Source organism: Anopheles marshallii, chromosome 2 (genome assembly GCF_943734725.1).
Source record: "Anopheles marshallii chromosome 2, idAnoMarsDA_429_01, whole genome shotgun sequence".
Taxonomy (NCBI): Eukaryota; Metazoa; Arthropoda; class Insecta; order Diptera; family Culicidae; genus Anopheles; species Anopheles marshallii.
In genome coordinates, this window is record NC_071326.1 from 65,799,158 (window position 1) to 65,823,625 (window position 24,468).

General features: G+C 41.6%; 1 protein-coding gene across 1 annotated transcript in view; it reads right to left on the bottom strand.

Annotated features, from left to right (window-relative positions):
* The window catches only part of LOC128710194 (reversion-inducing cysteine-rich protein with Kazal motifs), a 37,261-nt gene extending 19,534 nt beyond the window's left edge, over positions 1-17,727 (bottom strand). Inside the window, exon 1 of the mRNA XM_053805238.1 lies at positions 17,520-17,727. Within this exon, the coding sequence (XP_053661213.1) occupies positions 17,520-17,727 (208 nt within the window). The remainder of the gene's footprint in view (positions 1-17,519) is intronic.
* Between the last annotated feature and the right edge of the window lie 6,741 nt (positions 17,728-24,468).

Sequence of the window (24,468 nt, forward strand, 5' to 3'; positions counted from 1 at the left end):
CCGAGGATCTGCTGAAGGTGTACGCAAGTGGAAAGGTCGAGGATTCCCCCGAAACTCGCTGTCTGTATCACTGTATCGATCTCCGTACGGGTCTGTACACACAGCACGGAATTTCTCTGTCGCGGTTCTTCATCCGTGACTCAGCGTACAACGATTACCGGTATCTGAGCAAAGAGACAAAGGCCTGTCGCGATCGCATCCGCCATTCTGGGTGCGACAAGTGCACGGAGGTGTACAAAACGCACCAGGAGTGTCTGACCGGACTGGGAGAGAATGGTTACACGTCCGGTATCATTACTGCTGCGGCTAGGATTGCACTGACCAACCTTGGTGTAGGGTGCGCCCTGGAACCTAAGCCCTGTGTGACCTATCCGCCCTACCACCCCACCTATCCACCGACGAAGCCTCCGTGCACAGCGAAAGTCTATCCGACGACCAAGCAACCGTGCTCGGTGTGTAACAATCGGTACGAAACGTCCAAGCCCTATCCTTCTCCAGCGGCTAGCGTTGAGCCGGCCGTGGCATTGTCGTACAGCAATCGTAAACCGTCACCAACCTGCAACAAGTGTTTAGTGGGACAGGTTTACAATCTACCGTTTGTGGCATACAAGGGATCCATCTGCTCGTGCAACCGTTGTGCGGCTCGTCACTAATCGACAGTATTATTGATATTACATTCAGACATGAAGAAACGCAAAGGACCATAAGGAATTGCACCCACGAATCGCTTGATTCAATGCTGCAAATGATAATTTATTTTTAAAAACAATTTTTTTTACAAAAAACCGCAAAATAATAAAATAAAACATAACGAACATGTAATACACTCGTTTTCAATTGTGACTCATCCTTTGAACAGAAAATTTAAAGCAAATGGGTTCGTACATTGCAATAGATGAGGTGTTGTGCTTAATGAAATCTTTTGAGAAGATTCATTCATATGAATCTTTTGAGAAGAGTCATTCATTTGAATCTTTAGTGAGGATTCATTTAAATCACCATTTGACTCTAATTGACTCTCTATACGTGGAGGTCTTAAATCTTGGATGATTCATGAATCTGAGAGGATTAATGAATCTCTGCAATAGACATTCAGATTAATTCATTCAATTTAAAGATTCATTCCGATTCATGAATCTGATTCAAATTCAGACCTACCAGAAATAGATGTGAAAGTCAAGAAGCAACCTTCGTTAGGATTATTTAATCCCTAAAAATAATGAGATAAAAAAGAAGCGTCCCCAAATGACTCTTACTTTTTAACAAATGAATGATGTACTTAACGATGGCACGATTATCATTCCCTCTAATTCATCCAACAATTACGTTGTAAAATTGTACTGTAAAATTTATACATAGTTTTTAGTTTTATTAATCATTGTTTAGCCAATCAATTGTAGAAGGCAATCTTTTGAATAAATGTTAAATGTTAAATATCACATTTGTAGTAGTTCCGCTGTATTAAAGAAATGGAGCTAATGTGGATAATTTATATTAACTGCTTTAATTTTGTTTGACTTCTTATTCTTATTTTATTTATTTATTACATGATGACGGCGTTTGCCGTATTATGAACAAAGTGTTGAGTTTATACAATCTTTCAAATTTTACAAGGCATTTCCTCCTTGCGAATTGCACTTCTTATTCTTATTATTATTTTTTCTTCTTCTGTTTCCATCTTCCTGGGGCAACTACTTACTAAGTCATACCTGATATAACTCGCTAGCTATCTAGGCCACTGTGCCTCCTAATAATCTTGACTTTAAGAGATCATGGGAGACAATTATTACCTTATTAAGTTGTATAATTTTTCATTCAATACAAGGTGACTTATTAATGTAAAATAAACAATTAAAAAGTGAAATAAACTAGTGAATTACAAAGAAATTAGTTTTATTTCTTCAGGAATATTTCAAATCATATGTAGCGTGTATTAACCTTTAACAAAATTTTCCCAAAATGCATCATCGTTTACCCTTGAAAACGGTTTCATATTTCTTGTGAGTCTCCATTCCCCTCTTTATCATAAGCAACCAGCATGCTTTATCCAAACACCTCCAGGATCGTGATACAACGCATAGGATCGCCGTAAACAACGCGATAAAACGACGATACTATCAAACGAACCCTTACCTCTGAAGCCCTTGACTTCGCTGTGGAAAGTTTGGAAGAAAACATTGGTTCGCCTCATCTCCTCGCGACGGGTTGGTGGTTGTTATTTTTTTCATCTTAATAATAGGGATGTGCAGTGTGTACACCGCGCTAATACATTACGTGCCACGGCAGCAGCTACAAGCGTGACAGTTCGCATTGTGACCATATAAAACGCGTTTATCGTACCGACGGTTACCGCATACGTTGGGTGCCATTCGCAACAAGTGCATTACGTTACGTAGGGGAAAATTAAGGCGCCACCATGAAGCTGTTGGTGTTCGGTATTATGCTCGCTCTGGTGCCCTCCAACGCCCGCGCTAACGACACGACGGGACTTACGATCGAGAAGAGTTTCCTGCAGTCAGTGCACGACTGTGCAGAGTATCTGCAGGTGTCGAAGCAACGGTTGGTGCAGTATCTGGCGTATGAGTTTCCACCCGACGAGGAAACCAAATGTTTGATCTACTGTGTCGGCACGGATCTGCGCTGGTGGAACAACACGTGCGGTTTGCAAGTTCCGGCCATCGTGAACTTTTTCCAACCCGTGCTGGGCGACCGGCAGTACGAGAAGCGCACGAACGAGTGTCTCGAGCGGAATGTGCACACCAGGAACACACCCAGCAACTGCTGCAAAGCGTACGAAGCGTTCCAGTGTTACTTCCGAGAGTTTGGCAATCTGGTAACCTACCCGCAGTATGTGCCGGCGACCCAACTGCAGGCAACGCAGGCCGCACTCGACTGTCTAAACATGCTGCGAGTACCAGTCGATCTGTTACAGTGCTACAGCAAAGGAAACCTCCCAGATGTACCGGAGACGCGCTGTCTGTATCACTGCATTGACCACCGGACAGGGCTCTACACAACGGAAAGTGGGCTGCACCTGTCTCGGTTTTATGTGCGTGATCATCCGGTGAATGATCTTCGATATCTGAGCAAAGAAACGAAAGCCTGCCGCGATCGTATTCGACACTCGGGCTGTGACGTTTGTTCGGAGGTGTACAACACGCACCGCGACTGTCTGACCGGTATTGGCGTGGAGGGGTATACGAGCGGCATCATTACCGAGGCAGCCCGCATCGCTCTCACGAACCTTGGCGTGTGCTGTGAAGACAAGCAACACTACACCTCAGTGGAGTCGGTCGAAGAAGTCGGATACAGTTACGCCTCCTATCAACCGGCAGTGGTCAGTCCGTGCAAAACTTGCGGCGTCTCGAAGGTGCCACTTGTTCCGGTACTACCGGAGCCAATCCCCACGCCCGTGGTCACATTCTCGTCTCCAGTTTATGCGCCCCGTCCACCATGTGCGTCGTGTGGGGCAGTACCGAAGGTGCTTCCACTGAGCGAACCGTACCCCGCGGTGGAGAGTTGTAGCTATGGCGGGCATAGACCTGCCCCATACGTGAAGCATGTAGCACATCCGGGATCTGGAAGACCCCAGTTGATGTACTATCAGCCCTCACCGCTACCACCTCCGCCACCACCAGCAGTTGTAGTGGAGCCATGTTCGTGCACTGCATCACATGCCGTCAGTAAGCCGGTGTTCTCCTCCTTCTCGCCAAGATCGTACGCGGAACGATCGCATGGTCCGTACCCATCGTACCGCACTTGTAAGGCGGAACACTTCGGATTAACTCCGAACTAAGTACTATACATTTGCTTGTAATATTTACAGTTGGCCAATAAACTTTTGTACGTTATTATTAGTTAAACTAATGAAATAATGCTTAAGTGTACATCATTAACTCGATTGTTTTACTTGGCAAAGAAAAAACAAATCACATCAGCTTTGCCGCTTTCATCGCATTACGTGCCAAACCTCACCTCGCATAACGTTAAACAAAAGCAGGCGAGTTGTTTTGGTGGCTAGATGTAAATAAAGCTAGCTACCAGCTATCGTCACCAGTGTTCGCACTTTGGATAGCAGTTTATCAACATGAGATAAACAACGCTATTACGTGGACGGCTCAGTGTGAAAACAAAGCGCAAACAGTGCGTGTGCGATGATTATGTAAAAAAGTATGACTAAACGCAACCGATCTACCGTTTAATTCCATACGTGTAACAACAGCGTAACGCCCTTTATTAACTGATAAAACAAATAAATAATAAACCGAATTTTACGCCTAAGTGGTGCTAGCCCCCTTTCTAGAAGAAGAACTTCGAGAACGGTGAAGAATTCTTCATACACTTGGGGCAGGATAGTCGACCCGTGGGTGATAGGAACAGTTGGCCACACTTTTGACAGTTCAACTCCTTGTAGTTAAAGTCGGATATTTCCGGACAGAGCGTGGTGGTTGCTGGAGGCACCGGGTGTGCCTCGCCGAGCGCTAGCCGTGCGGCTGCCTGCAGTACGTCGTGTTCAAAGTACGGTCTGCCCAGCTCCCCCAGCACATCCCGATAGGCGAGATACACCTCCGTACACTGGTCACCAGCGGCTCCTCGCAGCTCGTGCAGCTTGGTTTGAGTTTCCGGTGCCAGGTAGCGCTCATCTGGCTGTTCGTGGTCTCGCGTGTACAACCGATCGACATCGAACCCGGTGTCGGGGTGGAACATGCCGGTGCGCAGGAAGAAACACCGAAGAAGGCACCGAGTCTCGGGCGCATCGGGGAAACTTCCCGCACTGTAGCTCTTCAGCAGCTTCTCTGGTATCTGAAGGAACTCGATACAGTCCAGCGCCGCCCGTACGTATCGCGAGTCATCCTCCGGGTAGAATAGCGCGCACGGTATCAAATTCCCGAAGTACTGCAAATAGCACCGGAAGCTTTCGTACGCCAAACAGCAACAGTCGGACAGGTCAGTGCCGTTCGTGTGTTCCTGCTCCAAACATTGGACCGTGCGGTTTGCGTACTCTGCGTCCGCTTCATCCGGATGGAAGAAGCGTTCCATGACGGTCGTCTGCACACCGCTCGTATCGTTCCACCAGCGCAGATTGAGACCAACGCACCGCAGCAGACACTTCGTTTCGGGATCATCTGGATAGTTGTTCGATGCGTACTCCGCGTACCGATAGCCCGGCACCTGCAGGTACTCCATGCAGTCTTGGAGCGCTCGCGTGAAGCTTTTCGTTAGCGTTAGGTGTGGCACATCCAGTGAACTGTCACATCCGGCCATGGACAGTGCGACCGCCGCCAGCAGCACGGCACCGGCTCCTGGACGCATGTCGTGTGCAAGAAATTATGAGAAATTACCAATAATTGTACGGCAATTACTACGGCACAAGTTTAGTGCTCTTCGGACAGGTTTTGCGCGGGGGTAAGTGTGCGGTGTTGTGTGTGCGTGTATATGAAGTGCTTTCCTGGTCCCGAGCTGAAACCGCACTGATACGACCGGCATGAATATGGATGAGCTTTTATAGGGACCCCTCGCGTCGCCATGCGCACACTCTCCCTGCCCGTACGGATCTACCCTCACGGCCGAACGCATCCGTGCCAATCTATCTCTATTTTCCAACGTAGCTACAGTGTCCCCAAACGTCCCGGACGGCCATCAGTTCGTGGCCGGTCGGGGTATGTTGATTTCCAGCTGCACGTGCAGTGTACGGTGTGACGCAATCGGTGCATTTGCCTGGCCGGGGGCCCGAGGTCAGCTTAACCGTGCCGTGGAAATGTACTATCAGACGTTTCGGTGTCTTATTTCTTCTCTCGCGCGGGCCATTACCTTTATCGAACCAGGGTTGCCAGTTACTAGGCCACTGGGTAGTGATAGTTTATATTTTTATTTGCAATCAACATTTGTTTGGTGAAATGGTAAACAACACGAAACAGCAGACAGGCCGTAAAAAGTACGTAAAACAACGGCCAGGTTTTAGTGGGTTAAGCGGAAAGGCAGATTAGTCGTGGGGTATCGTGGTGTCCTACACCCAACTGTTTGCTATAATTTATTTCAAACACGCAAAACTGTTTAATCTAGCTTTTTGCCTGATCAACGTAAGGGTAAGATTAAAAATAGTGTGTTTTTTGTTTTCAATACTTTAAATATGCACTACATTTATCTTGTTCAACATCCCAAAGCCTACTTAAACAAGCAGCCCTTTCCGTGCAGGTACAAGCAATTTCGACAAAAAGTGATCATGCGTAAAGAAATGGAAAGCAATGCTGTTTAATAAACGAAATAAAAAATTACACACATCAAATTACTCAAACGCCTTCACGTTTGCAAGAGGTTGTTTTATGTTTCTTCCTATACACACACACACCCAAAAAAACGAAAAGATCCTCCATTCATTCATACTTTTATGACTGGTTCGTTTTGTTCGTTCGTTTTTTCCTAAAAAAAATGGTAACTATTGTAACAACTTTATCACAGCCGTTTGCTGATTGCTAATGAAACCCTCCGGTATGGTATGCCGGTTTCTCGCGTATCGCATGTAAAGCGGTTATAATTTTCATTAAAAAATATGAAACCCAATACGGAGTAAATTTTACTGCCCGTTCGGTAACATCGTTGTGCATTGCGGTGCAGAAGATCATAAACGCGTTGAAGAGGTTGTGGATTGCAGTTAATTAAATTCTCATCATAAACCAATGTCATTGGAATTATGGCTGGAGCGCAGGAGTATAAAATCACTCAAAGTAATCCGCACCGTCGGGCCCGTCGTTGCACGGTGGGAAAGCTTGGAATACTAAGACGGACATGTAAGTTAGACAAACCATTTAGGACGTTTAGGTTGATCGTTTTGTAAAGCACTCAGCACACCACTGCCATCGTCGTCTGCTTTTGCCCTTGGTTTCTTCTGGCTTTCCATTAGAAATATGAAATACAGTCTTTTCCCGAGTTACGCAACGAATGCGTAGCAGAAAAATTCGCGTAACTCGAATTTCCTTTATAATATCGTTTATAATTAGCATTCCGTGATCGATTTCTTCTTTTCACGTTACGAAGCACATTAATAATTGTTATTTTTCGTTTATTTCGACAAGTGGAGTAAATGATTATCATCATTATTGTTTATAATATTCAAATATAACATATTTTTGGAAAAAAATTAAATTTGACTAACAAAAAAATCGATTCCACGTACAAAATTACACGAATTGTCAAAATTTTGAGATTCGCGAATAAAATATGTCGAACACCTTGCATATATTTTAATATGTTATGGATTTCGCACTCTAGAAAACTAAAAGTAAAAGACATGCAACAACTATGATAAAATTGTTCAATCCGAAAAATTTCAGAAAAAAACCAGTCAAAATGACTGGTCCGGGCGGCCTATTGTGAACAGTAGAACTACAAAGCGTTTTAAACGTTTTTTATAGTTGTTACTTGATAAATAATTTTTGATGCTGGATTATGGAATACGTGTTGAAGTTAGAATAGAATAACCATGTAAAAGACATGGATGAACTACGGTAGAATTATTGAACTCAACAGTAGTATTATTGGTTTGAGATTCGTTTAGGAAGAAGTTATGGGTAGTGATCTATACAGCAGATTCTATCAGATCTGTCATATCATAATTATCATCATTATCACATATTAATTATTAGTCTTTCGTTAATATATTTTCTGCTATCAATTTTTGAGAAATATCCGCACCTAGTCTCAGTGTGCGTTGCAACAGTTGAACGATCCATTTTCGAAAGGTGTACAAACATGAATGGGAGATAAAAAAAAAATATCCTGCTGCTCAACATTGCAGTGCAACTGCACCCTGCCCTAGGGAACGTGCATAAGAAACCGGAGAAGACATAAGAAGCAACACGCACTCCCTATAATTTGCATCTCCGCCCATGAAATCAAGGGACGATCCCGTGTCGCGCCAGTACAAGCGAACTCGCCGACCATCGTCTCCCTCCCCAACACCCGAAACCCGCCCAGCACGATCACGCCAACGGATCACGCACTTAATGAAGCGCTTTATTTTATTACCGCCTGATTGAAATCGAGCGTTAAAATCGCTGGCCACTCGTGTGTGTGTGGACCCGTGTGCGCACCGCCCGATTCACCCTAATGAACCGTCATTAGCTTCAGGAAAATAAATAACCCCATAACCTTACTAACAACAAAAAAAAAGTCTCCGCCCGGACAACGCGGTTGAAGCACACGCGCGCAGACTGGCGCTACCTGTGGTTGAGGCTTAGAAATTGGGCCAAAGGCAAGGAATTAAATGCGTCATGTGGACATCACATTTACCGATGAGTGCGTACGCCACAAGCTGAAAGTAATGATATTTTAAACAAGTTAACTGAACTGTGCATTACGACAAACTAAGAATCCACTCGAGGGCATCGCTGTTTATTGTTTTAGTTCCAAGAGAACGATCGCTTGCCGTATTCCCACGTAAGCAGCATCATTAATCCAGTACGCACAACTGGGCGGGCATAAAAAAATGGCCCACTACCGCACGAAGCTGTCACATTTGTCACGTTGACATCCCGTCGTCCGGAGGACAAACATAACGCGCGAATGGTGATCGTGCGCGATCGTATATGCTTCAAACCGCTCAACAAAAAAAACAAAAAAAAAACAGAGATGATATTAATTTATTACACATGTTTTTAACCATTCGTGGGCTGCACACTGCAGTGTTTGTTTTGGTCTCCCGATTCGGTGGATTAAACTCAAAGCTGGTACCAAACAGTGGTACGATTAAATCACACAAACCAGAATGTGTTGATCGAAGGGACAAAAAACCGCAAACCGAAAAAACATGGGCAGCCTGCTCACGCATCTGATTCTGATGTGTTCTGGTCGTTATTTTCGCACCGTTTCGTTAAAACCGCACTAAGGAGAGAGAAGTGTCGCCGAGAAAATTAAGCAAACAAAGCGTAAGCGATGCGAAAAAAACAGGGACACAAATGCGCGAGAACCTTCACCCTCGGTATAGGTCTCCAATGTGTCTTCACCCATCGAAAGTCCCTGCCAAATCCCTTAACCAAAAGGAACAACATGCAGGCAAAGCAGCAGAAAACCTTTCTCTCCGGCAAGCGACGTTGCGGTTTGGGATTTATTTTTGTGTGAGGCACACAAAAATAATTTATGACCCTTTGCGTACGGTTTGTGGTTTATCGACGCAAAAGGTGGCGCAAACTACCCCTTTACCCTCGCGTGTTGCAGTTGACGGGGTTTTGCGGGCAGTTTTTATTTTCTTACTGCCACGGAAAATCTGCCCGTACGACGCGAAAAATCGAAAATAAATCGTCTGTCAAAGTGCCTAGCTGGGGAGCGCTTGGGGGAGACACTGCCGCTCACACATACATCGGCTGGCAAGATTAAACCGAACGCAAATGCAAACTGAGGTGCAATACGTTTGCTGTGTTTCCTCACGGTGGTGCGTATGGTTGGGCTGATTCAACAACTCTCTTGGGTCGCGGGATTTGCCAGCTTAGCCACAATGTTCTACAATGCACCGAACGCTGTACTTGCCCCGGAAGAGCCAAACCGGCGATCCTCCTGCCCCGGATGGCCGACGGGGCAATGCAATTGCCGTTTGCATGATCGAATCGGACAGCTTGATGGGCGGGATCCGGGGCCGCGAGGTACGTGTGTGTCGGAATTCAACGTGACAGCTATAAATGGGCGATTGGATAAGATCGTTTGAACCGTTTGCTGTGTGTGGTTGTCATATACATATTTTTTGTTGGCTTAAGCTTAGGTAAAGCAGCATTAATTTTAATGGAAGGTGACAACGGTGGAACTGGTTTTGATTATTTGCACTCCTTTGCATATTATGCTACATTTTTCTTTAATATTTAGTCGTTTTATTCGACTGATGTTAAACGATTTTAAACATCGTACCGTTTGCAATCATCTAGTGGGGCGGGATTTTTTTCTAAAGGACACATTTATTGTATTTCAAATACATACATTTATTTTTTTATACTGTCAGACAAATAATTTATACTGTCAGCAAATAAAGTGACAATATATGCGGAATATGTTCGTTAAAACGGCAGCAATGCTTGGTGTATTGCATAAATTTAGGGTTATAAAATTTAAATTTGTCTTGAGTTGATCAAAAATACTCGTTCATGGTATTTGTTAGGGGCGTCGGTCCCACACGACAAGAATCAAGTCAAAACCTCGTCCGGACCTTTCCACCATAACAAGGATTGACTTTCCAGTCAAAAACAAATATGGTAAATGAAAGCCAGAAATGACCGACATAAACCTCTTGAAGCTGTAGAGACGAACGAAGAAAAAGAAAGAACCGTCTCGAGATGTGCTGATACCCCGGTGAATATATATTCATTTTATTTCGAAAGTCGATCATTTAGCAAAGAAAATTAATCTTGCAACGTGAGAATTCGTTCGTCACCTTTGGTAATTTCGACGTTCATTCTTGACGATGCTTTGTTTGTAAAGAAAAGCCAAAATCCATGAACAACCACTTAAGACTCACTAAAATTTTAAAAGAGTAAATGAACATTCGTCTTAGTTCACAAGCCGTAACAGTTTTAGTGCCGGGTATCGCTTCAGTTCTAACGAGAAATCACAAATAATGGTGTTGATAGTACTAAAAAAGTCTATTCTTGCTATAAGATCATTACTATTAGTCTCTAACACCTCGAACTCTCGACAAAACTGTGACGGAAACTTCAAAATTTGGCTCATAATTTTCAATATTTCAGTATTCTAAACACAATCTTAAGTTAAGTTGGAGTCCGATGCGTCGCATCTCATGTCAAAAACAATGAGCAATTATCTTTTAGTAATCACTTCACCAAAAACATCATGGCTTACATTAGTATAATATTGAGAATCATGATTACAATTATATAATACGAGGGATTTGGGATGAAGAATGGAAAATATTCAATTATTAGCAAAATTGTCCACAGTCTCACAAGTACTATCCTAATTGTCAGACGATCGTGTATTCGCAATAGTGCCGCTAGAGGGCGACAGTATCACCTAAGTATCTAATCACCTAAGCACGAACGCTCTTGAAGCGTCTACACAGCCAATGTCCAATGAGGGTAGTATCCTAAAAATGAAGGTAAATGATAAAGAATTATACATTTCAAGGCTTTTTGGAAGAAAGTAGTTTGAAATGATTTCGCCTAATCCGTACCCATTATGGTCACCGTGCATTTTGCAATCACCGTATTAAAACTCGTGACCTATTCTTCCATCAAACATGTCTGGTTTTTTATTTTTGATTTCATTCATGTTGGCGGTCAAACTTTAAATAGCCATGGCGAGCACATTGCATAAAGGGGGAAGCTGCCTTCCGTCTGTTCAAAATAATAAAACGTTGCATTCGGCATTACTCGATTCTCGTTTTCCTGTGACAACTTAATTAAAGCTTCAGCAGGACGTAGCTTTTATCCGTTTCTGACAGCTGGCCAAAGTTTAGCCATAAGGAAGAGAGCCAACGGAAAGAAGAACCGCGACCAGGTACCGTTTTATATCACTTCAATCAATTAACGAACCGACACTTGCGCGCATGTATGCGAGTGTGATGCATCTGCACTCCCCGAACGACGGGGGTCCCACGGATAAAAGGGTAAATTACATTTTATGAGCCAACAATTTAACCTGGCAGACGCTTTAAAATACCAAACCGGAGGGGCTTAACAGTCTCCGCCGCCTACGGTCGCGCGAGCAGTGTTTAAGCCGACATTCAATCGGCATCGGACTCGAATGCGGTAAGCAATCGTATCGAACGAAATCCCACACATCTGCGGGGCGGAAATAAACTTGTTCGGCGCGGGACAACATTTAAGCGATTTGATGGAGTTCGATTGGTGTGGCGTAAATGTGAACCACTGCCGGGCAAAAAAAAAAATAAGCAAAACACAACAACCCCAGTAATACTTTAAGAAACATTACAGAATTCCAGTAGCAAACGGCTGGCCTTAAAGGTAGGCACTGTTCTTGTGGGGGTTTCTTTTACTGTTTCTTTACTCCCATTTAGTCAACTCAAACAGCATGTTGTCCTGTCAGAGCGCCTTTTTACGCTGGCGATCGTGTTGAAAGCCAGATTTTCCTGTTTGACAAATAGGTTGGTTGTTACCATTCGGTGTACACTGGGTCCTGGTTGGACTCCGGGTTTTAAGGCTCCTTGAACGTTTGGACATACGGGAGCACTTGTCAGCTGGAGTCGTTTTGCCTGGAACGGGTTTTTTGTTGTTGTGTTCGTTACGTTACGATGCCGTGCTGCAGACGCATAAATTAATCCAACCCACCGGGAAGTATCGAACACGGATGACGGGGCGAAATAAATGCTATGGTTTAATGGTGCATGCGAATTGCAAACTGTCCATGCCGACATTCATGTCGTTTGTTTGTCGTGCGCAATGAAGATTCTTTCGAGTGTTTGTTTGCATTTTAGTACCCCGACACCCGACGAAGATTCTAAACAAAAGTGATACAAAACACAAACTGTCACTTTGCGCTCCGATGATCTCCATTAAGTTGCTGCAAAGTTGATATGAAGTGTGTTAAATTACAGCTGCTTTTGTGCTCCTGCCTCAGCAGAAAAGAAATAAATTGATAGTAAATGTTTAAGAGGTTCGATTTCGTTCTCCATACGAAATAATTGAAAATATAAAATGTTATCTTAAATAGAAGATATGAGTTCACAGTAGATATTAATATGCTACAATAGCAAATGTTAAGCACAGATAACTATACTATGTACTGCAAATTGCCTAACTTGAGGCGTACAGACGCACAAACCCCTTCTAATCACAAGTTGTATATAATGAGCATCATAAGCAGCATTAAATTCTAGTCCAATTCATTTGAGCAAAAATGTTCAAAGTTTTAACTTAACTTCACTGTTTATCGCTAAATTATAAAGTGCTTTCTTGCAACAAACTCGAACAAAAACGCTGTCTTTAGCATGTGATGCTGCCCGACCGATGCTGGACGTTTCCTCCGGCAGTGCTGATAACCTTTTCCCCCCGAACCGTTTTGCATCAGCGACAAGAAAACTTCCACTAACAAATGGCCATTACTACGCCGGCGACTGATGTGCATTCCTAGTGCGATGCCGCGTCGTCGGCAGGAATATGAATGGCTTATTAATGTAAAATCTTAACCGTCCACAACGCACGTGGAGGGGGAGGAAAACACGAAGGGAAGGGTGAAGTGATGGAACCGGTCGGTCGTAAAGTAAAACAAAAGAAATGCTCAATCTCAAACGGGGCCATTAATATGCTACGATCGGGGTAAACAGTGAACGGGGGTGCCGATGGTTCCGATCCCAAAGGCAAACGGGTCTCGGTGGATGAAACCGATCGCGTGACTGACTGTAACTCGATTGGATTATGGTGCAGTTAACGCTGGTGAACGATGGTAAATTCTTGTTTTATTACAATGGGCGATATTTTATTGCTTTATTGTCCAACCGCACGTGTCATGCGGATGGCATCGTTGCAGGCGTTAAGGTGCTTAGAAGGCAAGAATAATTTCAGAACCACTCCCATCTTAGAACGAGTGAGTTGTACCCACTTTCGCAGCAGTATCAGTAATTGAGCTCAACAAGAAAAGTGGATTATGCATTCTAAATGAAGCAAATCTTCGCCGTACGGAAAATATCATTAAGCCTTTAAGCTCATAATTAAGCTCACACATTCATCATGTTCGATCCGGTTCTGACATTAAACGTGGTCCCGCTGCAAGCGACAACCTAATCACAGTGTCCAACGGACGGATCGGCCACCGTCCACTTCCACCTCCGGCACGAACTGTACGTTCATTTGTCAACGAGCTGATAAGTACATTAGTGCCGGGAGGTTCCCATTAAAGCATCGCGTTAGGTTTGCCCCCGCGGGGGCCGTCTGTCGATCGGCTGTCATCTTAGTATTTGCATAACGCGAGATGTGCGTGAATCGGCAATCCCGTATCGACCGGTGTTTAAGATAAATGATAACTTAATGTAACCTGTTCGGATTGGAAATTGAGGTTTGTAGTTGCCCTGCACTGCGAACCTGCAATTCATGGCTGATCGTTGGTTTAATCGATGATGCATACTTAGAGTGCATGTTTCTCCGTGGCGGACGTTGTCTTCCAATCACCAAGACGATTGGCCAAGGTTTAGATTTCATTAAAGCGGTTCATAAAGAAATAAGTTCAAGCTAATATGACGATTGTTCATCGTTATAGAGATCTCCTTTGATTATTAACAATGAACTACAAATTTCTGAAAAAATGCAAACAAAGAATTTTACGCTTCTTGCAAGATAATATTCATCGATATTCATTATTAGCATTATGGCTCAGCATATTAAAAAATACGTTCCTCATTCAAACATAGATTCCGCAAAACGTTGAGCTCATTAAAAATGTCACTATGAATTTACGATCATCCGCTTTTCAGCTATAAAACTATCGTTCGACCGATCTGTCTTGGTGTTGCCGTGTAAACCTTTAAAGAATAGATGCAAACTATTTTCGGTTCGGTATTTTTCGCTTGAAACAGGCACCCCAACTATGACAGTATGTAAATTCCGTTCGTTCCAAAGCATGCTTTTATTGTTATTTCGATTCGATCGAGGGAAGCTTTTTCTGTATTCAAATATGTGTGACGTTCAGCGATTAAGGGTTGAACAGCATATTGAACCATTCATCTTCGAAATCGGCACACATAATCTGCCATTACACGTGACATAAGTTTTCAATTTATATCATCTAATTGTACGATTAGAATGCGATCACAGTAAAGCAACGGATTAGATGAATGGGATGTGTTCACCGCGGGAGATTATTACAGCGAAGATTGGTACTATTTAGAATGTATCTCTCAGACCTTTGATATCGTTCCGATGTAGGAGTAATATGGTTTATTATGTATATGGGGATGCTCTTTGAATTATGTTTTATATTCTGTTTGGATTGGCTTTTCTTGTTCAGTTGTAGTTCTGTGTTTTATCTTATTGTTTGTTGATTCATAAAAATTCATAACAACTTTTTCTATACACTGTTGTGTTTAGAGTTCCAATATTTGTGTTGAATGTCGGTTTCAACACATTTTTATCCTTTTAATTTATGAAACTAATTCTCAGTATTGTTGGGCAAGTTTCAAGGCAAACTCTCTTCTCTAAACACATACATATTCCAAAGATTTTCAAACAAAAAAAACCCTTACCGAAAACCAACCATGAAAGTTTCCCTGTAGATCTAATTATAGTACGATAGCAAAATTACCATTGGCGGGCGATAAAAATGGTCAAAACATTAATTAACCTGCCGAGTTTCTAGACCGACACTAATTAGCGCCTCCATCTATGCAATCCGGCACACATTTTGGGGGCTAGTAAGGCACCGGATAATGAAATACAAAATCGCATGATTCGACTGTCACGCATTGTTATCCAATTTTCGTTATCTTGTGCTTTGCTAGTTTCCCGCATTAAGTTAAGCAACGATCTCATAATTTAGGCATGTTAGGGCTTTTCATGAATATTTAAACACACACTATGCGAGCATACAAATCTCTCTATTCATCATTTAATTTTCATTTCATCCAACGAAAAATAAAACCAATCACACGCGTTTCAATTTCTTCAATGACTGATAAAGGAAATTACATGCCCGTCACGGTTCTGGACAAAAGAACAAACCCGTCTTTTGCGGTAAACATCAAACGGTTGGTTGCCGCCAAGAAATCGTACAGTTTCGGGTTCGCAAAAGACAATTCACCACCGCCACCTACCGCCACGTCGATCCACCGAAACTGGCCACCGTAAGAAATAAAATATTGTACAGGAAAATAAATAAACGACGTTCGATCACTCAAGCGAACAGCGCACGGGCAAAACGCATAGATACATCATAGATACATTATCCAATTAAACTTGCCTCAAAAGTCACCCTAGGCTCCATTTTCTTACCCAGCATAATATTGATGTTAATTTGAATAATACATCATCGATGCATAAAACATTGGCGTGGATCACCACACCGTGCGGATGCGATATTTTAATGCCAATCAATTTGCATGCGTGTGTGGGTTTAATTGTGGCTCATAACAACACAAAAGACGACAGCGAATAAACGACACTATTTGTTGGATTGGGGCGTTTCATAAATGAACTGCATGAAGGAAGTGGATTTTTTATTGTGAAAGTTTTACAACGCTGTTGAGTGGCAATATTGACAAGAAACAACCCAACTGATTGCTTCTTTAATACGATAATATGGTGGTTGTACAATATCGTTCGATATAAATTCTGTTTAGAGCTATGAGTACATTTTTGTTATGACATAGCAATTGTAATTACGCAGATACATCATGAATGTTCATCATCATCATGATATATCAGATTAAAGCCATCATTAAAAGGAATAAATGATTAGTGACATAACATTTATGATATTTCCACTTCACGGGCATTAAAGACCCGGTAAAATCGCAAGAATTATCTTTTCAAATTACCAAAGGTATTGGAACGAACTACGAGAACATGACTAGCTTACTACGCTTATTATACCACGTAGTTATTGTACAATGTAGAAAAAAAAGAAATGTAGAAATATCATTCCGGTACGGCTCAAAATTGATGATTTTGCTTTCACGTTACATTTTTATAAATCTCATAATATTCCCAAAATATGTCTTGCATGTCCGAGCTGCAGATGTTCAGAGTATTCTAGAATAATCTTACAATACGAATAGTTACATTCTTAGCTTTAAAATTACAGAGCATGAAATGGTTTATTCTAATGCTGTTGATTTCGTGATCAGGAAATCAAGAATCAAGGATCAAGAAACAAGATTTCTAAAAGATTCAAGAATCCTCATGACAGTGACAAGTCAGCAGATCAAACCCTTCGAGCTCTAAATGAATCTTGGAGGACTCTTGATCTTTGAAGTAGAGATTCAGATTCGCTAATCCAGTTCAAAGATTCACTCTGATTTATAAATCTGACTCAGATTCACCCAACACTATAATCATTACATCAATACAAAATAAATTGTTGTTGACTGGACTTAGGGTTAAGTAGAATTAAATTTACGAAGCATGAAATATCCTGAATTTACGAAGCATGAAATATCTCTTAACAATTTGAATTCTGTGCATATTATGTTATTTTTTGTTAAATAATTACAACGACTGCAAACGAGTAAAACGATTCAGCCAAAAATCGTTCCTTTACTGTGTATTCCATAAGAGATAACCCTAACTTTGTTCGGTACCTCTAATGATTGCAAATGTCTATATTCGCTACGGGGCTTAAACAAAATACTTGTGTGCAAAAATGTTAATACCTCTTCTCCTTCCCGCATTTCAAGCAATACTTTAGCGAATGTAGTATGGAAAAAAAGAACAAAATCCACATCAAAAACCCCGCAAGTAATATTTGCGCCGATCGTTGTTAACACAATTTCGAAACCGCAAAGGAAAGGTGAAAAAGTCAAGAACACAAAGTCAAATAAAATATACACACAATAAAAAACAAAACATCCTTACCACTCGCTTCGAAGCCACCCGTTTCGGCACCGTTTCCGGTGGTGGTGATTGGAACGCCATCGTCGTCACCGTGCTGCAAATGTGCCGCCGGCGATGATAGTGGTGGATGTTGATTAGCATAAGCCTGCAGCGGCTCGCACCAGAACAGCAATAATCCGCAAACAACGGTCAACCGATAACGCCAGCATATTAACACGGATCGCGCCATCACGCCTCCGAAGAGAATGGTGTGTGGAGAGGGAGCTTTTGGGGTATGAGATCACCTCGACATATACGCTTCACACGCCAAACCGCACACACATGCGTACGATGCACAATGCACTACAACCAGGACGTTTAACGCAAAACCACGCACTAAACAGAAAAGCGCATCAAATTGGAAAAGGATGTTGGAACCCGATTGAAACGCGCGTGCGTTTGCAAACGTTTATCGATGATGACTTAAAGAATCAAAGCACAAACACACCGATGGACAATGCACCATCCCACCGTTCCACCACTTGCACACCGTACATGTTTGAATATTTATTCGCGTAAAATCACGTTTCGCCTACTACGGTTTCAGCAAACGATAAAAAACCCCATTTCCATAGCCACAACACAATCGATCGTAGCAACCAACCGAGCAGCAACAACTCTACTGCCCAGGATACTTTCACAGCACTTTTGTCTTCTTGGGGGTTTTGCTCACTTCTTGCGCTCGCTGCGGGATTGGATGCGACACTCCGTTTCCCCCGGTTTTAGCACATTTTAAATACGGCTCATTTATTCACGCACCGCACAACACAACCATGGCCGACATGCACTTCGTGGGGTGGTGCATGCGTGCGTTTATAATTACCGCGCATGTTGAGTTGGCGACACCTCCCAGCTGCTTCGATGGTCCCTTTTTTCCCCGAAATTCGAGTCGAAGAAGGTTGTTTTTATCGGAGCCGGGACATATTTGGTTCTTGGAGTTTTTTTTTCTTTTCGTTGTTGTTGCTCTATATAAGCGGTATTCAGCTAGTTACGTCAGGCTTTCCTGTTTTTATGCTATTGAGAAGAAAGAATGAAGGTGACTGAGTTATTTTTTTATGTTTATCATTAATTAATATTAAATATTCTTTAGCTCATCATCTGAAGAAAATAACAACATAATTGTAATTGAATAGACGCACCGGGAGAGGGGCTTTAGGTTGTTTTGACATTCATCAAAATATTCACTTTGGTTAGTGATTATGATCGAAAATGATTTATTCAATAACTTATGGTCACATTGGAAGGTAAGTAGTACGATCAGGGATATCTTATTTAATTAAAAACTGTAAAGTACTCCCTATCGGACTCTTGACAATCAGAGCTCCATTATTACGGATATTATTTGTAAGGAAATTGGAAAAAATTTAAACATAAGTATAAAAAAATTGTCTCAAACAATAGGGGTATAGCTCCAATTTCACGAGATTTTCGGTTTCAATGTGATTCTATTGCTAGAGCAGTGATTTATTTTATCAGTTCCAAGATTCATTTGCTCGTTCCGAAAGCAAAACACTGAAGAAAACTCGAAAATAAAAGAAGGTTTTCACTTTTAAATAGAACAACACTGTGAGTAGAAATGTAAAACCCGAAACAAATATTATTCGTCAATTTTACCGCCTTTTTTGTTAGCCACAAAACGAATGACTCGCCGGAAACGCAACACCCATTAATATTCGCACACAAAGTTGAAAAACGATCACCGAAACTGGATCACATTTGCAAGTGTCAAAACTGAAACCATACTTGTTTATTTGTTTATTTCCGGAACTTACGTTACTCGCTTCGTCTGTGCGTCTTGCCGACGATACAAATGCGTCCCACCAACACACGATCGGCACTTATAACGAAACAAACTGAGACATTCGTCACGGGTCCAGCGAACCTGCAGACTGGTCGTTCGTTCAATTGATTAATTAATCAAGAGTGTTATTTCATGCTGCCATTCCCAATTCTCGCCACTACGTACCATTACTGTACGTTTAAATGATTATTGTCGCATCACATGTATGATGATGGTACGACTTTTTAACTATCGCATACACACAAACACACACAGTAATGGCGGCGGCTTGTGTTTATTTGTCCAACACTTGTGCCGGGTTGGCCACTCCTCAACTGACCGTGCGCAATAAAAACAATCGTTATCGTTTGCACCGCACTAATGGCGTACCGGCAACTGATTGTTGTGTTTCACAAAATGTGCAAACCGCTGTTTGTCACTAAGGATTATGTGATCATATTTTCGAAGTTGGTGCGCGGACACCATTGTTTTCTTGGGCGGTTTCTTGCTTTGTGATGCAATTTCAGCAAACGTACGTGCGTGAAATTGTCAAGTCGAAAGCGAAATCCTTCCCGTCGTATTTCACTCACCCGTGATTGATATTCAAATTTGATAGTTTCAGTCGTGTTTGATGTTCCGGTTCGTGTGTCGTGCTTGTTGTAAGTAAGCAAACAATCCGACCGCACTTATGTACAGTATCACTGTAAGCGATTGATTTGACAGTTGGCGGTGCCACGCGTTTCCACTATAAATCCGACGCACGCTACGCACTGAAAGTCCTTCCGTTGTACGATCGTGTACCGCGAGGTCATAACTAACGATGTGTTGGAGCACCACGATCAGCTCGATCCTCCAAAATGCGGAGTTGGCTCGGAAAACTTCGGAAGAGAAATACAAAAACCGGAGCGAGAGAACGAAATGCATGAGAATGAGAGAAATGCGTCACGCAGCATCTCCCGCGATACAATCAGATGGTGGTTTTTATTTCATTTCAAACATTATTAAATCTCAAAATTATGTTTCTTTTCGTTGAAACTGATATGTTTATGTACTAGTGATATCATTAAAGTAGGGTAAGACCCAAGTAGGCACTAATAAGGGATGAATTATGCTTGTGAAGATCACGACTGATGATCAGTTGTTGATTTCCTTTTATGGCTTTACTAGTACGTGTTAAATTACGGATTTGTACTATAAATTGTAATAGTTAATTTTAATTTTTATTTTTCCGAGAAAATATTTATACACTGTACACATATGCTTTCAGTTTTAACGTAATTGTTACATTAAACACATAAAAGATTCCTATTCAAACATAGTATTAGCACAGTTAACCATTACTAGGGATTCACAATTCGTTTCATCAGTTGTTGATGGTAATTAACGGCCATTTGCAAATCTTACAAACATGTTTCCTTATCAATCTTGTTTACCTTCTACATTTTTTACCGACGGATTTTCGTCGAATTAACGCCATTGCTCTCTGTTTAGATGCTTTCTAATCTCACTGCCAACGATTCTGTTGCTCTCTCGTGGTTTGCTCTTTCCTTTCGTTCGTTTGGTTCGCTCGCATAATAATGCTCTCATCTGAACGAATCGGTTGCTAAGCGACAAAAACATCACCGTCTGCTGCAACTATTTACAGTCACGGACAAGAAAATATTGCAGATAAATCTTATTGAATAAAAATTACATAGTCAGGATAAGATACTCAGTATAGGTTGATGCATATGGAGTAAAATGTCAAGCAGCCAAGGGTATATTTTTGATATGAGATGAAAAATTGTTTACGTTTACTAGGTTTATCATCCATGCAAGAGTATTGCTATGCAGAGACGATAAGCGATCATTTGTAGTACCAAACTTTAAGGGACTCTGAGCGTTAAAGTTACCAACAACCACTGGCGGATCCTACGCCCTTCGATGTACGGCCGCTCAGGGCTCTGTCAACAATCCGACAACCCCCATCCCCAAGAAATTTATAGTGTAAAAGTTTCGTTGTGTAAAGTTTGTATTCACCTCTGCTCGTGCGAGGTAAAAGAGAAAAGGGACCCCTTACAAATGTCCTGTTTTGGTGGTCCCCAACTACTATTCCGCTTAGGGCCTTCAAGTTTTTAATTTCGTAAATTTTTTTGCATCTAATCGTCAAAATCAGGTTTAAAATGGCGCTGCATACGATACAGACATTGAAAAATCGCTATTTAAAAGTCTGGTAAACATGCACATAATTTCACTCACATGGTGGTATAAATGTTTGATGAATATGTAAAGGAGTATTAGTAATAATATTTGCCATTTTCAAAGTTCTTGTCTTTCTTCACTTGAGGTACACTTACCCGCGATCTAAAGTCATTGAACATATGGTAAAATTCAACTTTCGCTTGCTTTTAACGAACTAGTTTAGTTCTATCTCATTTTTGTATGGAAAATTTAATATACAGTTCTCAGCAATTTTTGGACAGTCATATTCTTTTAACCTTTTAAAAAAGAACCATTCACTCTTTTTTTACGAACCTAAAAGTTCGCTTGTTCTTTTCAAAGAATCAAAAGAAGCTCACGGTTCTGATTCATTTGGTACATCTCTAGTTCCAACGCTTACCCCAACAATGGCTTGAGAGGAACGAATGTATCTCTAGAACATTTAAAGTACTTAAAATACATATCAGGAAATTAAAGAGTTGTCTATAATTTCAGAACTTTAACCATAACCGTGGCTACCTGTAATATAGTTGACCACTGTAGGCTTTTGGTTACATAAAATTCTACATATAATTTATGAAAAAAACGGATTGAATAAAAAATAGTAAATAAGTGACAAGTAAGTGACGAGTGTAAGTGACGTGGTATGTGAGTGAGAGAGGGTAATAGTGGTATAAATAGTGAGCATTCAATAATTTAAACTATTTTGGAGCAGGTTCAAAGCAGCACATTTAGATATTTTAACGAAATATGATAGAAAATACGTTTCTCTCTTGAAGAATAACGATAGCCAGCATTAAACATAGCGAATTCCATGATTTTTTTCATAAATGTTCTGTTGTAGAGCCATAATGGTGATATGGTTTCTATTGTGGTGGAATCGTGTAGCAATGGTAGCAATGGTTCCCCAAAATATATATAGGATGCAAGTCGAAACATAGCCCAGATCTAGTTCGCCATTTTGAGCTTGATTTGGACGTATAGATGAAAAAACGTTTACAGAGACTAAGTAACGAAATACGCATTATAGCGTAGCAAATGTGGCGGATTCAACTGATTGAACGTCATGAGTGGCTTGGTAGTTGGGGCCTACTAGTAGAGGGAGACTCGCCATCTTTCAAAGGTCCCCTTTTCTCACTTACCGTACACGAACAGTGGCGAATGCAAACACCCCTTGACGACGGGGCCTTAAACGGCCCTACGTCGAATGCCGTAGGATCCGCCAATGGTTGTTGGTAACTTTGTCTCTCGAAGTTCGGGACCCTAAATGACCGCTTACTACGCTCTTCGGAACATCAGCCTCTGCGTAGTTCCCATGACAATTTGTCATTTTACTCTCTATGCATCGACCTTTATCCTTTATTGACTTTGTTGACAACGTCCACTATAGAACATGCCTGTTTTTGGATTCTATAGTGATACTATGATCATACTCAACAATAAAATATGATGAAATTGCACTCAAAGACTTCAAATTTACCAAAAATCAACAATTATTTAGCATATTCATAAAGAATTCAAATGATTTTGATGATTTTCCAGTCGTTTAAAAAGTTTAAAAAGTCGTTTTAAGTAAAAAACGATTTTCCTTACGAAATTTTCCTTGAAAAACTTGAATATCTAAGCCAATTATACTCAGAATGAGGCCGTTTGTGTGTTATTCCATCGCTGATGGTACTAGCATCGCTTTCGGTACACTCACCCTAAATGAATAAATAAAAATGTTACCATGCAGTCATCAACATGCAAAAGCTTGCTCAACGTAACTACAATGTTCCTTTGTATAACGATTACCTTCACCATTCAGATTTACATCCGGACATTCCATAATTAGGTTAATACATTGCACATGCAATCACACGCCACAGCCGGTAACAGGCACCCTTTGCCCCGTCCCTTCCCTTGCACAGGGGAAACAAAATTTGCCACACTTAATTACGTTGACACGCGCGTAATTAGCACGCACGGGGCGAAACCACCCTTAACGGGGGCTACTGAAAATAACACAATAGTTCTGCTGATGGTAGGCGTCAGGATAATAACAAAAACGTCGAACAATAAGATTAGCACACACATTGTTGGCATCCCACAGCGCTATGTTGCCGTGGTAATGTTGTAAGCTTAAAGTGAATAGGAAGTTTTAAAAATGCATTTCAACAGTAACACTCACCTTCACTGCGCATTGCATTGCAGCAATCGCTTGATGTACCACCACTCCGGTTGTTGGACAAATGGAAATGTCAAAAGTTCAATGTCAAACGGCGGCTCATCAGGATGCAGGATATATCTGCCCGTACTGAACCCGTGACGATGCCCGCGCGTTCGCTTTCTCACATCATTCGGAATTTGAAACACGGTTGCGTGGTTGTTTGTGTGTGTTTCTTCGATTTTTTTTATTGAAAATCCAATATTCTTCACACAGCTCAGCTGCTTTTGCTCAGAATAATCTTGCCTTGTAAGTTTGCTGCTCCGGTGTTGTTCAGACACGACAGTTTTGTTACGATAGTTTTGTGGTGCATTTAAAAGGAAGGTGCTTAGAAGAAAGAGTGTGTGAGACAGAGAGACAGAGAGAGTAAAAGAGTTGGATTTAAGGGAAACTTAAACGTATCCAGTACCGTTACGGTATGGGCAAGCAGGTGGCTTAAAGTGTTTTTTCAGGATCAAGCTGCAACGATCCACACTTCAAGGCAGTGTATTAACACCAAGAGGATTAAGACAAATGTGTACGGTGCCGAGGGGTTTATACTGCAAGGAGTCGTTCACACTTTGCATTGGATTAAGAGTAATCAGGTAGTAAATAGACGTCGAATAATAATTATATTCAGGGGTCTTTTTTTTCTATGCTTCTCCTCCTGTTTTTAGGCGTTTGCAAAATTGGGTCGCTAGGAAATGTTACTGATATGATGGAATGAGACGAAACAACCAACCCGGTGCGGTCGGTCTTTTACTAAT